Source organism: Echinops telfairi, unplaced genomic scaffold (genome assembly GCF_000313985.2).
Source record: "Echinops telfairi isolate 266 unplaced genomic scaffold, ASM31398v2 ScPeMD7_7457;HRSCAF=8495, whole genome shotgun sequence".
Classification (NCBI taxonomy): Eukaryota; Metazoa; Chordata; class Mammalia; order Afrosoricida; family Tenrecidae; genus Echinops; species Echinops telfairi.
The window spans coordinates 28,130,634-28,141,787 of NW_022111357.1; the positions used below are offsets into that span (position 1 = coordinate 28,130,634).

Consider the following 11,154-nt stretch of genomic DNA (forward strand, 5'->3'; position numbering starts at 1 on the left):
TGAGCGCGTGAGCGATAGGAATGACCTGTACAAAGTGACTCTAAAAACATTGTAAACAAAACAAAGCAGACTTAATCACAGCTTCTCATAGTCAGGGTGGAGTTTGCGATGCTGGGACAGTCTTGGGGTCTTCAGAGGGGACCCAGGGGGTTGGACACAGGGAAGCAAGCAACCACTGCTGGGAGGGTCGGCAGCCCCTGGGGAGCCAAAGTGTCCCCCAGAGCTTTGCACTGTGGCACTGCAGGAGGACCAGAAGCCTCTGACCTGGAGGTTCTGGGAGGAGAGGATGCTGGGAGAGGCCAGCTCAGAACTCCATGTTCCACCACGGGAAGGGCAAGGGCTGCCGGCGCACATTGGTGCCACAGTGCACCTCCCCGTGCATCAAGTGGTACGAGATGAAGTCATCCATGAAGGTGCAGTGCAGGCCCAGCGGCTCCAGCAGGGACCGCACCTCCTCCTCCAGGCAGCAGCGGCCATTGACGAGGGGCCCGAAGGGCTTGGGGATGCCCAGGAACTTGCCCAGCACCAGCATGTTCACCTGCAGAGGCAGGGTCCCGGGTCAGGGCACCGCTGCTTTCACATGGGGCTGTGATCCCCAAGGCCGGCAGTTCAAAACCACCAGGCATTCCTTGGGAGAAAGACACCGCTCTCTACTCCTGTTCTTCCCTGTCCTCTGGGCTTGCTCTGAGTCCGTGTTGACTTGGTGGCAGAGGGTGTGTCTAGCTGAGGGGCCTGAAGCACAGGCTTGCGTAACACCATCCGGCTGGGCTAGGACGACCCCAAACCTGTAGAACTCCAAGCTCCCTGCTCACAACATGCCCTCTCCTCCCCACCGGAGACCTGGCAACTTCTGTCTATTACTCGAGGCTCAGCTCAGGTGCCACCTCCTCTAGGAAGCAGCCGTGACTGCCTGCACTCAGCCCTCTCTGTCTTCACAGCCCCGCAGTTGACTCATACCAACCCCATAGGGCAGGCCAGAACTTCCCCTGCGGGTGTCCGAGCCAGCAACTTGATGGCAGTAGAAAGCCCGGTCGTTCTCCTGGGCAGCGGTTGGTGGTTTCGAACTGCCGACCTTGCCATTAGCGGCTCTGTGTGTAACCATTATGCCACCGGGGCGCCTCTGTAGTGAAGGGCTGCACAAATCCCAGGCCCCTGAGAGCCCCCCTACTGGCCTCTTGGCTGCCCCCTCCTCACCATGTTTGGGAAGAAGGCTTCGGCCTTGTGGGGCCCCTTGGGGAGCTCGTAGAGCTGGGGGATGTCGATGATGTCGCGCTCCGTCAGGCCCAGCTCCCGCTTCAGCACCTCGCGGTTCCAGTCAATGCAGCTCTGGGGGGTGGGGGGAGGGTGTTGAGTCCACACAGTGCCCCCAGAGCAGCGCCTGGGCCTGGCAGCTCCCTAGCACTCCATGGACCTCTTCGCTCCTCTTTATCCCTGCTCTGCGCCTCTGCCTGGGTGCAGGCCCACCCTACCCCACCCCCTGCCCGGCTCGTCTCTTCTGTGTCTCCATCTTCCGGGGCCCTGCATCACAGTAACCCTTGGCCTCTCAGGCTGCCCCTCTGCCTCACTTGGTCCATCCTGACTTTTCTGTTCATGCATCCGCCTGTGCTGAGGCAGGTGACAGCCCTCTCTCTGGTGACTCTCCTTCACAGGAACCCTAAGGGATGGCCCCCGGGGGACCACCCAACACTGATCCAACATGCAGCCCATGGAGGCTCTGGACTTGCGCCCCCAGTTGCAGGGAAGGTGGCTGAGGTGGGCTGGCCTCTCCTGGCTTGTACCTCCACATATGAATTGTGTTCTCGCAATTTCTTGTTCGATAGGATGTTCTTTATTTTCTGCTGTTTTTTTCCTGTCATGGAGGAAGCAACAAAAAACGTAGATGAGCTCAGGGGTCCATTTCCCTCTTCTCGGGCGGTGCTGTGAAGACTCCGTTTCCCCAGCTACAAAATGGGGCTGGACACTAACTGATGCTCCGTGTGTGAGTCATGCACGCCTGGGAAGCAATGCTGGTTTTCAGAGCAGACACCTTGGGCACATGTGCTAAGACGGGAGGACTTATCCGCCTGGCTTTTCCTGACAGATGTGCAGCTCTCTGCCCTCTAGCTCGTGGTCACCTGCCCGCCCGCCCTGGCCTGGCCTCCAGGCTGGGCACCCAGCAGCGGGCCCTGCTGGAGCTGCGCTGTGGGAGCCTGCTGAGGTTCGCCTTCTTCCTCAAGATTTTCTCCACCGTTTTTTATTTCATCTCTCCTTCCCTTCGGGGGTCAGGCAAGCTCCCTTATCTCGGCCCAGGGGCAGAGGACAGCGGGGGACTCACGGCCCAGTGTGTTCTCAGGGAGCCCCGAGTGGTTCTGAAGCAGGCTGTGATCACATCCACAGGCTCAGTTCTCACCAAAAGTGCTGCTCTCATCAACAAAGAGATAGATCCCTTCTATGGGTGGAAGGGGGCGGCGGGGGGTAGGGGGGGTGGGCAGGGGCAAGTAACAGCTACCCAAACTACAGGGATAAGGCCGAAATGCTCAGAAGTGGGGCCTGGTCAACCTCGGACCTCAACCCCTACCCAGGAACACTGAAGTTCAGCAAAGGAATGCCGAGATCTCATCAATGTCTTCGGGCAGGGGTCCTCAAACTCTTTAAACAGGGGACCAGTTCACTGTCCCTCAGACCGTTGGAGGGCCGGACTATAGTTTAAGAAAAAATGATGAGCAAATTCCTATGCATACTGCACGTATCTTATTTTGAAGTGAAAAACAAAACGGGGCAAAAACATCCGGCGGGCCGGATAAAGGTCCTCCTCGGTGGGCCTCATGTGGCCCGAGGGCCATAGTTTGAGGACTCCTGCTTTAGGGAATTCACCTGAGGCTTAATCTATGTGTGTTTCCCGTCAAATTAAAAAGGGGTCAAAAGGGAGATCAAATGATAAGATGCTACATTTTAACCCATCTGCATCAGCCAGCATCAACTTGGCAATGCTCTCTTGTCTGATGGCAAGGTGGTTCACGTCCCTCGACTGTGGTCAGAGGGGAGTCACCGGAGGCTTCATCCACGTGTGGACCCTGCAGGTGGACTTGGAGCATCCACGGCCCTACATGGCCTTCTGTGTGTCTCGGCTGAGGCTCTGTGACCCGAGAGGGCCCTTCAGATCCTCAGATGCGTCTTGCACCGTCTTGCCTCTGAGTTGTTTGCATTCCCCGTTCCATGCTTGTAATATTTTCCCTTCCCCCTGCCCGGCCAGCTCCTCACACCTCAGAGTCCTGCGGGATCCTCCCCTGGGGGAGCATGCCCTGATGCCCTCCCAGGCCCCTGTGTCACAGCTGTCAGTCCTGAGGGTTGGCTGTCCCTCTCCCTGCTCACGCAGTGTCCCTGGCACCTAGCGAGTGCCTGGCCTGTCGTCAGTGCTCAGAAACTATCTGTCGCCTGGTGACTCCTTTTGCCAAGTGATGTGCCCCAGGGGGGCACAGCCACGCTCCACTTACCCCTGACCCCTTCAAACATCACAGCGTCCCCATGGCCTTCCTGCTCTTGTTCCTGGAACAGCTTGTAGCAGGCCCGGGGGCTGGCCAGGAGCAGCCGGAAACCCTGGAAGCAGGAAACATGGAAGTCAGAGGTCAGTGTGGCCCTTGGGCTTGGCTAAAGGGGTGGGAGGGGAGGACTTGGTCCCAGGCTGGCTACCTCCTCCACACCCCCTACCCAGGGGTGAGGGAAAGAGAATCAGACCTGGGAAGCCAGGAAGGAGGTATGCAGCCTCCTCCAGGCAGGCCTCCAGATTGTACCTTCTGGCCTTGTGCCGGCACAAAGCTCAGGAACTCGTCAATGTGACCCACGCCCAGCCAGTCAGAATAGAGCTTCACAGGGGCCTGCACACGCTGGGCCGCAAGGAAGTCCTGCAGGGTCGGGTGCATGTCCCGGCTGGTTTGGCTGCCATGCAGGGAGAGAGGAGCGTGTGGTTGGCGGGTGATCAGCAGGGGTAGGGCACTTGGCAAGGGGTCAGGATTCTCCTGCAGCTAGTGGAGAGATGCCAGAGGCCGGAATGCCTCTCACCTTTATTAGAGTGGCGTTTGGGGATGCTTATCCTGCCTGGTTTATTGGCGGAAACCGAGGCACAGAATGACTAGGGTAAACTGGGCCGGCCGGCTGGAGCTTAGCCTGAGAAAACTGATGGCTGGGGATGTGAAAAGAGTGGGGCTTGGGGCCAGTCTGACCTGTCAGGAGCCCTGGTGGTGTGGTGGTTAGGAATCCGGTTGAGATCCACAAGGTCAGCAGTTTGAAGCCCTCGGGAGGAAAAAAGGGGCCTTCTACTCCCATAAAGGGCTAGGGTCTCGGAAACCCACAGGGGCATTTCTACCCCCCCCCCTTGGGGTCATTGTGAGTCGGCATCAGCTCGATGTGGCAGTGAACTCAGTGAGCAGGATGCCTGGTACACAGCAGACGCTCAGGAAGTAGCCTGACAGAGCGAATCTCAGAGGTGGAGCTAGGATTTGAACTTGGGTCTATGGGCCTCAAAGTCCACATCCCTTGTCCTGACTGGTTCCTCTCACAGTCTCTTAAGCTTATTGAGCCCTCTTGGCTTGGGGCAGGTAACAGAGGCACCTCTGGGCCCTGGCCACCCCTCCCCTTTTCACCTGGGGTAACTGTGGCTTCCAATGAGGATCCTGCCAAGCGGATATTCCTTGTCCCCGACTGTGACCGGGGGGCTCACTTCCAGGTTCCCAAACGAGTCAAGGCTGGAGATCTTGTCTTCCGGGGCCCCTCGAGCCACGTAGCCAAAATCTGGGCCCTGCCACGGAAGAGCATGCACTGAGGATCCCTGTGCGAGGAGGGATTTTGGAAGGAGGTCTCCAGGCCTGCCTTCCTAGTCCACCTTCGCCTGGAAGCTCAGTTGCAACCTGTTCATAGCAACGCTGAGAGGCGAGGGAGGCTGCCCAGGAGGGGAAAATCTGGGCACCGTTCCCTGGGCACCCAAACTCCAAGGGGCACGGAGGGCTCAGAGTGAGGGTCTTCCTGAGCCAGCTGGGAGGCCTGGGAGTTAAGAGCATGCTCAGAGCCCGAGCATCTCCACCTGTGTGAAATGGGTTTATTAATAGAAAAAGAAAAGACTCATTGCTATCAAATCGGTGGCAACGCACAGTGACCCTATAAGAGTTTCCGAGACTATAACTCTTTATGGGAGTAGAAAGCCACGTCTTTCTCCCACAGAGCTGGCTGGTGGTTTTGAACTGCAGACCTTGTGGTTAGAAGCCTGACTTGTCACCACTGTACTACCAGGGCTCCTTTGGACCAATGAGTGACATCCACATAAAAGGCTGTTGGGCGAAGTCAGCAAGTCAGTGCTTTGTGCCGGGCCACGGGCATCATCTCCGTGGTGGTTATTGGTATTCTGGCTGTGTCTGCATGTGCCTGCTGGGACGGTCCAACCAGACTCACCAACATGTCACCCAGCCCGTCACACACACTCACACTCACTCCACACTCAGGCGCCCACACAGACACATAGACACAGCCTGTGGCCGATACTCTCACAAGCAGGGAATGACCAGTCTGGTCCTGAAAGCCACCAGGGAGCCCCGCAGACTCAACTCTGCCCCTATACCCCCAACACAACCTTCATGTGCCTTTTGGGAAAGGTAGCAATTCTGGCTCCACCCGCCCAGTCCATCAAGGGCACCGGAGGCTGCCCTGTGCCCTTTGAGGACAAGGTGAGCTCCTCGGTGGCAAGGTTGTTGCAGGCTGTTGCGAAATGAGCCGGATCTTACCATCCAAAAGATCAAGAAGAACCACCCCCACCTAGCTGTGCCCCAGGCAGGGGTTCTGCTCAGTGTGTGTGTGTAGGTGTGTGGGGGGCGGGGGGCAGGTTAAGAAGAAAGGGCAGGAAGCTTGGTCAGCGGGCCACTCCACCCCTACTCAGGTACCAGCAAGCGCTTGACGGGGAAGTCCTTCAGGCCTCTGTTCCGGGGCGAGTCGAAGACCACGGGCAGCGTTTTATGTGGGGCTTGGATGTAGCCAATCTCCATTTCATCCTGTGCAGGGCAAGCAGGAACGTGGCTGAGACAAGGGGCAGGGAGGGGCATGGAGCTACCCACTGAGTCTCACACTCCCCCCACCCCAACCCCCACCCCCAACATACATCCTGCCTTGCCTGGCTCATCCTTCACCCCCATTCCTGCTGGGTGCCCTGGCTGGGGGCTGGGACCCTAACCTCAAGGAGCCTGTGTCTGAAAGTGACCAAGCCAGGCAGCCGGGCAGCTGTCACCCATGGTAGAAGGGTGAAGGGAAGTCGGGAGGCCTGTGGGAATATGGGGAGGGGCACCTCATACTATTGGGATTGGGGTGAGCCAGAGATGGGTGCCTGGAAGGAAGGCAGCCTGGGGGGTACCAACAGCCCCCTCCTCTGTCGCCCGGCCTGTGCCAAAGGAGGGGCATAAAGGCCCCCACCGAGTGCACGAGCAGGAGGCTCAGAGATGAGTCTGGTACAGATCCTGCTTCAAAGGACTTGTGTCTTGCTGGCAGGGAGATGTGATTACCCAAACTCAACTCACTGCCACGGTGTCAATGCCGGCTCTTAGCAACCCTACAAGACAGGGTAGACCTGCCCCAGGGGTTTCCAAGGCTGTCAGTCTTTATGGGAGGGGCTGTGGGTGGGTGGGTGGGAACATGTAACCCACTAAGCCACCAGAACTCCTCAGGCAGACGTGATCCTGGGCATAAGTCTCTTGTTAAGTGGAACCATGTGAAATTTCCATTTGCATAGGTAAGCAGTGCTGGCATGTGGGCAATTTCATCTGGTTTAATCCCTGACATAGAGTGACAAAGGTGTGGGCAGGGGCACCGCAGGGAGGGCCCACGTGAATGGTGAGCTGAATGAGGCCCGGCCTCTGCTTGGTGAGCTCACTGGGCCATGGGAGGTGGGCCGTCGGGAGTGGCTGGGCAGGAACAAGCTAGGGTAGCAGCCAGAGGGGGTGGACCGTCAAAGCAGGGTGGGGAGGAGGCCTGGGCAGCCAGAGTTAATGCTGGAGCAGCAGCAAGGGTGAGGCCTGAATGGGGGGCTGAGAGTTGGCAAGGCTCCTGGGTGGGCATGCAGTGGACCATAGCCTACATTGATTGGCTCACTGACCTGAGGCTCCCAGCTCCCTGCCCATCTGAGAAAATGTGCCTGGCAAGGCACTGGATTGGAGCCTTAGAGCCCTAAGTGCCCAGAGCACCTGGACCCGCCGAGCTGCTTACCTGCATCCACTTGTCATTCTTGCTCTCTGCCTCGGAGCAGATGGTCAGCTTGCACTTGGCTTTCTTGGTCAGGGCTCTCAGGGACTTCAGGAAGTCCTTGTTTTCCAAAAAACTGGGCGGAACAGAAAGGCAGACCCTCAGCGAGTGTTCTGGATTTGGCCAGTGGCCGGGCCGGGCTCTGAGGGGCAAGCTGGACAGCCTGGTTCCCCTTAGGGGGCGCAAGAGGCCAGGCTGGGGCGGTGGCGGCGAAGGGGCTGGAGGCAGGCACTCCAGAGACAGTGGTTGTCCAGACTCATCCAGTCTGCCCTTCTCACGCCTGACCATCGAATCAACTCCGACTCATAGTGACCGTACAAGACACAGTAGGACCGCCCCGGTGGGTTTCTTGAGGGGAGTAAAAAGCCTCATCTTTCTCCCTCAGAGCAGCTGGTGTGGCCGGTGGTTTCAAACTGCCCATCTTGCGGTTAGCAGTTCAACCCGTAACCATTTTGCCACCAGGGCTCCCGAGGGACAGGAAGCCGCGTCACCAAGACCGAGGTAGAGAGGGAGTCCCTCCACCCACCTGGGGACAGTTTGGGACTGAAACGTAGGCATCTGACCCAAGCTGCACTCACACCTCTGCCCCAGAAGCAGTTGGAAGAGGAGAGGAGGGGCTGCCTGGGGCCCCCATACTTGCCAATGGCTCTCAAGCCAAGGACAGATGCCTAGGGCAACCCCGGAGGTGAGACCCAGGTCAGGGGGTGGCCAGGAACATGCACCGTAAGCCGGTTTCCAGGAGTTTCTGGTGCGGGAGTTTGGGGCCCAGGGGTGGGAGTGAGGAGTCCACCCCCATGTTTGGCCCCGTGGCCCTCACCTGCACACATACACCTCCTGTGGGGGCTGGGTATTGGGAGTCATGATCCACGGGGCCACGTGGAAGGTCACGTGGTCTTGGAAAACCAGGACTTCGGGAGTTTCCTGTGGGAAGGGGCCAAGGGTCAGGACAGCCTCTGGGGTCCAACCAACGTGTCCCGCTTCCCTGGAGGCTGTTTGGGGTCCCCCTCCACCACCCGGCCCCACCCTGAGCTGCCGTCTTGGCTTACTGGGTTGGAGGTGTCCAGCAGGGAGATTCCGAGGGAGATGAGCCCCGGGAAGCTGGCGTCTGGGAACGCGAGGCCCTCCACATGGAAGGTGGCACTCTGCTGGCCGCCGGAGAGCTGCAGGGCATGAGAGGACTGCTTGGGTCCCAGGACCATCCTGGGCTTGGAGAGCGACTTGCCACCGCCTGGGGGAAGGGCAGGGGAGACTCAGGGCTGCGCCCACTCTGCAGACCCTGTTTCTCTTCTGGTGTGGGAACAACCCCAGGCCACTGCGTGGGCCCCAGGGGATGGTCCTCGCAGCCAAGTAGGGCTGGGGTCGCCCCATGGAAGTGGAGGGCCCAGGTCCAGCTGGGCTGTTGCTCCCTGGGCTGGGGGCGCCAGGAAGGGAGTCATGGGGGTACCTTGGCCATTTGAAAAGTGACAGGAAGTCCGGGACACCCTATGACTCATTCATAGTCATTCACAAGCACCTATTCCAGCCAGAGCTCAGTGGAGACCTGGGGGTACTGCCGAGAGAGTCACTGTCCTCGCCCCAAAGTGCGCAGGGTGGTCACCAGGAGAAGCAGCCTCCAATCAGAGGGAGAGGGGCTGTGATGGAGGGAAACCCGGAGGGCAAGGGAGGAGGGCTTCCTGGAGGAGGCGGGGCCTGGCGGGCCACCAGATGAAGGTCAGTGGAATTACTGTGGCTCAGAAAAAGAGTGGAGCTGGCCAAAAGGTTGGCTGTTGGGGGCCCATCCGGGGAGGCACGCCGAAAGACAGCCCCAGCGAGCTGCTTCCTAAAGCCCAAGCCTTGACCGGCCCACACAGCAGCTCCACTCTGGTCGTGAGAGACCAGCGACAGCCGCAGGACCGGGCAAGCCATCCGATGGGGCTCCCGCAGTCCTCTCCAGCTGCCCTCTCTTCTCTGCCCTCACCCCCCACATCCCCCTGGCACACCCTGCTCCAGTCCCAGCAGCCGCCCAGAGTCCACCAGCCCACAGGCCTGCCCTCAGCCCAGGGCCTTCACGCTTCCTGTGCTTTGTGCCCCGTGCCCTGGCTCGCCCGGCCTTGCTGCCCAGCATCTGCTAGTCCCACACTCCCTTCTGCTCCAGTGACAACCACCCGGGAAGCCTCCCCCCTACGCTTGGATTGCCCCCACTCCACGGACACACTCAGTATTCCACAACGTTGTTTGAAGTGCGTTTGAAGTGCGCTCTCTCTCAGCCCTCTGAGGTGACCAGAGGGTGGGGCTTGCTTTTCACTGCTCTGTCCCCAGGCTCCCTGGAGCCGAGGCTGGCACTTAGTAGCAGGCGTGCCTGCATTGCTGTGCAATCATTGACACCCTTCATTAGCAGCGGGGAGCCCTGCTGGGCAAATGGTTAATGCTTAATGCGCCCACCTGCTCACGGAAAGGCTGGAGGTTCAAATCTACCCAGAGGTAAACCCCAGTGCTCTACTTCTGAAACCAGCCACTGGCAAGCCGATGGAGCCCGGTGCTGCTCAGACGGGCTCGCCGTGAGCCGGAATCGACTCTGGGGCAATGGGCTTGCGTTTTGATTAGCAGGGTGTTGGGAATTGAATGATGGCCAAAGCATGCAGTCTGTGTGGATTCAAAAGCTCTGTAGACTCAAGGCCACCGTGTGTGAGAGAGAGACAGGGGCCGCAAGAGCAGAGGACAGTAATCAAAGTGGCTCTGAGGGAGGCTATTTGCTGCACAGAACTTACTAACACATTCTCTCAGGGGTGTGTATGTGTATGCATGTACGTCTATGTGTGTGTCTGTGTGTGTGTATGTCTCTGTATGTGCGTGCATGCCTGTGTGTGTCTCTGTGTCTGTATGCATGTATGTGTGTCTTTCTGTATATATGTATGTCTGTATGTGTGTATATGCATGTGTCCGTGTCTGTCCGTGTATGTTTGTGTGTTCACAGCATATCCGTGTCCCCCCTAGAAGACAGTGCCTGGATGCTGTCTGTCTGGTTCTTAGAGCCTGGCACAGCGTTGGCGCTCAGGATGGCCCCCGGAGAGGCTGTGCCCCTGGAGGGGGCAGGCGGGAGGCAGGCTCAGAGACAGGTGGAGGCGAAGGACAACGCACCGTTGGAGTGAAACACACGCACTTTGTCCATCTCCGCCTCGGCCACGTGGAGTACCAGCTGGTACTTGGTGAAGAAGTCCTGGGGGGTCTCTGTGCTCAGGATCATCAGGGACATGTCCCGCAGGTCTGGAATGAGAATGGGCATGGCCTGAGACCACTGGCTGGCTGGACCTGCATGGACACAGGGCTAATCTCCCATTAGCCAACTCTGATGGGCACTCGCTGCCCTCCCATCCCCCATTTTTGAGGGCCCTATATTTTCTGTTCTCCACGCTAGTGCCAGTGTCTTAGAAGATCTTCTTCATCCTGGACGGATGTGAGGTTTGGGGTCTTCCTCCACGAGAATGTCAACTTGGCAAAGACAGGAACCACCACTCACTTCTTCACGGCTGTGCCCCCAGTGCTGGGCACCGAGAAACACCAAGAACAGTGGTGAGCACCCGGCAGGTGCTTGATAGCGGCTTGCAGAGTGGACAGGCTGGAGCTTTCCCTCTGTCCTGGCAGGAGGGGAAGCTTGTGTACCGACTCAGAACAGTAACGACTGAGGTGTGGGCTGGATGATGCTCAGGCAACAGTTTCTGACGGGTTTGTGCAGAGTCCAGGAGCTAAGAGCTTTGGAATCAGCTAAGCTGGAATCATGGAACCATGTGAGCTTGGAAAAGGGAACTCATTTCTGGGTGCCTCGTCAGTAAAACTGGGTAGTTTGGGTCCATTCTGTGTGTCAATTTGGCTTGGCTTTGGATTCCAGTGGTTAGGCCAATTACTAGACTAATTGCTGTTCCA

General features: G+C 58.4%; 1 protein-coding gene across 1 annotated transcript in view; it reads right to left on the reverse strand.

Moving 5' to 3' along the window:
- Positions 1-304: 304 nt before the first annotated feature.
- The window catches only part of PADI4 (peptidyl arginine deiminase 4), a 27,934-nt gene continuing 17,084 nt past the window's right edge, over positions 305-11,154 (reverse strand). The window contains exons 6-16 of the mRNA XM_004705398.1: positions 10,372-10,497; positions 8,301-8,482; positions 8,072-8,175; positions 7,219-7,330; positions 5,907-6,014; positions 4,620-4,774; positions 3,771-3,915; positions 3,474-3,576; positions 1,779-1,849; positions 1,195-1,326; positions 305-538 (exon numbers count right to left, since the gene is read on the reverse strand). Coding sequence (XP_004705455.1) covers positions 305-538; positions 1,195-1,326; positions 1,779-1,849; positions 3,474-3,576; positions 3,771-3,915; positions 4,620-4,774; positions 5,907-6,014; positions 7,219-7,330; positions 8,072-8,175; positions 8,301-8,482; positions 10,372-10,497 — 1,472 coding nt within the window. The remainder of the gene's footprint in view (positions 539-1,194; positions 1,327-1,778; positions 1,850-3,473; positions 3,577-3,770; positions 3,916-4,619; positions 4,775-5,906; positions 6,015-7,218; positions 7,331-8,071; positions 8,176-8,300; positions 8,483-10,371; positions 10,498-11,154) is intronic.